Raw genomic sequence first — 2,801 nt, forward strand, 5'->3', positions numbered from 1 at the left:
AATGGGTGCAGCACACCAACATGGCACATGTATACACATGTAACAAACCTGCATGTTGTGCACATGTACCCTAGAACTTAAAGTATAATAAATAAAATAATAATAATAATAATAATAAAGAAAAGCTTCATGAAAAAAAAAAAGCGAGAGGGTAAAAGCTGCCCACTGACCACTGAAAGGGGTAGAATAATATATAAGTACATTCTAGATACTTAAAGATATTTAATTTAGTTACCTGTTTGAATGATTCTCATTTCTCTCTCCTAAGCTCTTCCAAAAAAGGATTTTTAAATCACTCCAGCCCACAGAAACTATTTTTTAAAAACAATTGTACATCAAAATGATGATCTGTTATCAGCCATTTAGCATTTACCTTAGGAAGGATAGCTCCGAGGTCATAGCTTCATGTCGACAGTTCACACAGGAAAGTTAATCTTGTGGCGATGTGCTAACTTTATTGCTATTTTTTCTGTTCATGTTGTTTGTCTAGCTAACTAAGTCAATGCCTTTGGAGGCAGTAACCAAGTCTTTTGCTCCTCACCGAGCCTGACACCATGTCCTGCACATGGTAAACGCTGAAAAAATAGGTGATGCAAAAAATCTATGCAGAGAGGTGGTGATTGAATTATTTCAATGCCCGCTTTGTCTTCCAGGTGAAGGCTTCCATAATTACCATCACACCTTTCCCTTTGACTACTCTGCGAGTGAATTTGGCTTAAATTTTAACCCAACCACCTGGTTCATTGATTTCATGTACTGGCTGGGGCTGGCCACTGACCGCAAACGGGCAACCAAGCCGATGATCGAGGCCCGGAAGGCCAGGACTGGAGACAGCAGTGCTTGAACCTGGAACAGCCATCCCACATGTCTGCCATTGCACCCTCGGTTCATGGCTTTGGTTACAATAGTTCTCTTGTACATTGGATCGTGGGAGGGGCAGAGGGTGGGGAAGGAATGGAATTATGTGGCTTGGGAATTTTTTTGTTTGTCTCAAAATAATGTTGAAATACAATTATCAATGAAAAAACATTTTTTTTTTGGAGACAGAGTCTCACTCTGTCACCCAGGCTGGAGTGCAGTGGTGCAATCTCGGCTCACTGCAGCCTCCACCTCCCTGGTTCAAGCAATTACCCTGCCTCAGCCTCCGGAGTAGCTGAGATTACAGGAGCCTGCCACCATGCCCAGCTAATTTTTTTGTATTTTTAGTAGAGACGGGGTTTCATCATGTTGGCCAGACTGGAGACCAGTCTGACCTCAGGCAATCCACCCGCCTCAGCCTCCCAAAGTGCTAGGATTACAGGCGTGAGCCACCGCGCCTGGCCGAAAAACTTTTTTCTTTTTTTTTTTTTGAGACGGAGTCTCACACTCTTAACCTAGGCTGGAGTGCAGTGGCCGGATCTCCGCTCACTGCAAGCTCCACCTCCTGGGTTCACGCCATTCTCCTGCCTCAGCCTCCCAGGTAGCTGGGACTACAGGCGCCCGCCACCACGCCTGGCTAATTTTTTGTATTTTTTTAGTAGAAACGGGGTTTCACCGTGTTAGTCAGGATGGTCTCGATCTCATGACCTTGTGATCCACCCTCCTCGGCCTCCCAAAGTGCTGGGATTACAGGCGTGAGCCACCGCGCCTGGCCAAAAAAACTTTATAAGTCAATATTACTATAGTTTAACATTAGAATGTGGACATGTGATTTAATTGCTGTAGCTAAAATATGTCAAATATACATTGTCATGTGCTTGAACATGATGCTAACCCTGACAGGAGGAAGGAAAGTAATATTCTTTCAGTGTGGTTCCAGAGAGCATTTCTTTTATTTTCTACCAATTAACCCAGCATTGCTTTTAAACAACCATCTGAAGGAGCAGAGAGGCAGGGTAGAAGACAGAAAGAGGGTCTAAACTAAAGAATGTTTCTGTTTTGTAATTATTGTGTGTGTGTGTGGTTTTTTTTGTTTGCTTAAGAGAATCAAAAACTAAAAAAATGAGAATACAGGAAATGGCTCTTGTATATATATTTTTTGCCATGTTTACCACTTGTTAATGCTCTGCTGTCTTTGCTTCAAGAGAGATTTGTTCACTGCCCAGCTCGTTTTGTGTCCTGAGCCCTATGCCCAGCCCACCTTATAAATCATGCCTGTTTAGATGTTTGATTTTGTTCTGTGTGCCATTGTCATCTTAAGGGTGTATAACTCAGACATGCCAGACATCAAATTAAGCTCAAATTAAGCTCTCGTTTAAATGTTTAAACACCTAATTTATATTCTAATTGATCCCAGCCACTGATGCATGTACTTTAGCTACTTCTGCTAAATAAGCATATTAATTTTCCACATCAGACCATCAGATCTTAAGAACTAACAGTTATCTAGAATTCCGTGTCTACTAATGTTTCATCTGCATGCAGCGTTTATTGATTTTGTAGCAAAATATAAAGTGATCATTATGTAGCTTCTAGATTAAAAAATTTTGTGTGTGAAGTTGCTTTGTAAAGAGCATGTGAAATTAATGGGACAGCGTGTCCTTTGTGTTAGATGTTAGAGCAAAAGAAAGGGCTTATAGTATTAGTATTGGAGCACTTTGAAGATAGATATTTTCAGAAACGATGTAGGAGTTAAAAGTTACATTTTAAATTTTAGAAAAAGATATGATGGCAATTGGAAATAGTCACAATGAAGTTCTTCATCCAGCAGGTGTTTAACAGTGTTATTTTGCCATTGATAATGTGTAAACTGTGAGTGATTTACAATAAATGATTAAGAATTCATTGATGTTCTTGTCCAGATACTTCAATGCTGTTTAAAG

General features: G+C 40.4%; 1 protein-coding gene across 1 annotated transcript in view; it reads left to right on the top strand.

The window, feature by feature from the left end:
• Positions 1 to 1,234, top strand: part of SCD5 (stearoyl-CoA desaturase 5) — a 176,347-nt gene extending 175,113 nt beyond the window's left edge. The window contains exon 5 of the mRNA XM_017854766.1: positions 654 to 1,234. Coding sequence (XP_017710255.1) covers positions 654 to 844 — 191 coding nt within the window. The 3' untranslated portion in view covers positions 845 to 1,234. The remainder of the gene's footprint in view (positions 1 to 653) is intronic.
• The last annotated feature ends 1,567 nt before the right edge of the window (positions 1,235 to 2,801 follow it).

Source organism: Rhinopithecus bieti, unplaced genomic scaffold, assembly GCF_001698545.2.
Source record: "Rhinopithecus bieti isolate Rb0 unplaced genomic scaffold, ASM169854v2 scaffold_38123, whole genome shotgun sequence".
NCBI lineage: Eukaryota > Metazoa > Chordata > Mammalia > Primates > Cercopithecidae > Rhinopithecus > Rhinopithecus bieti.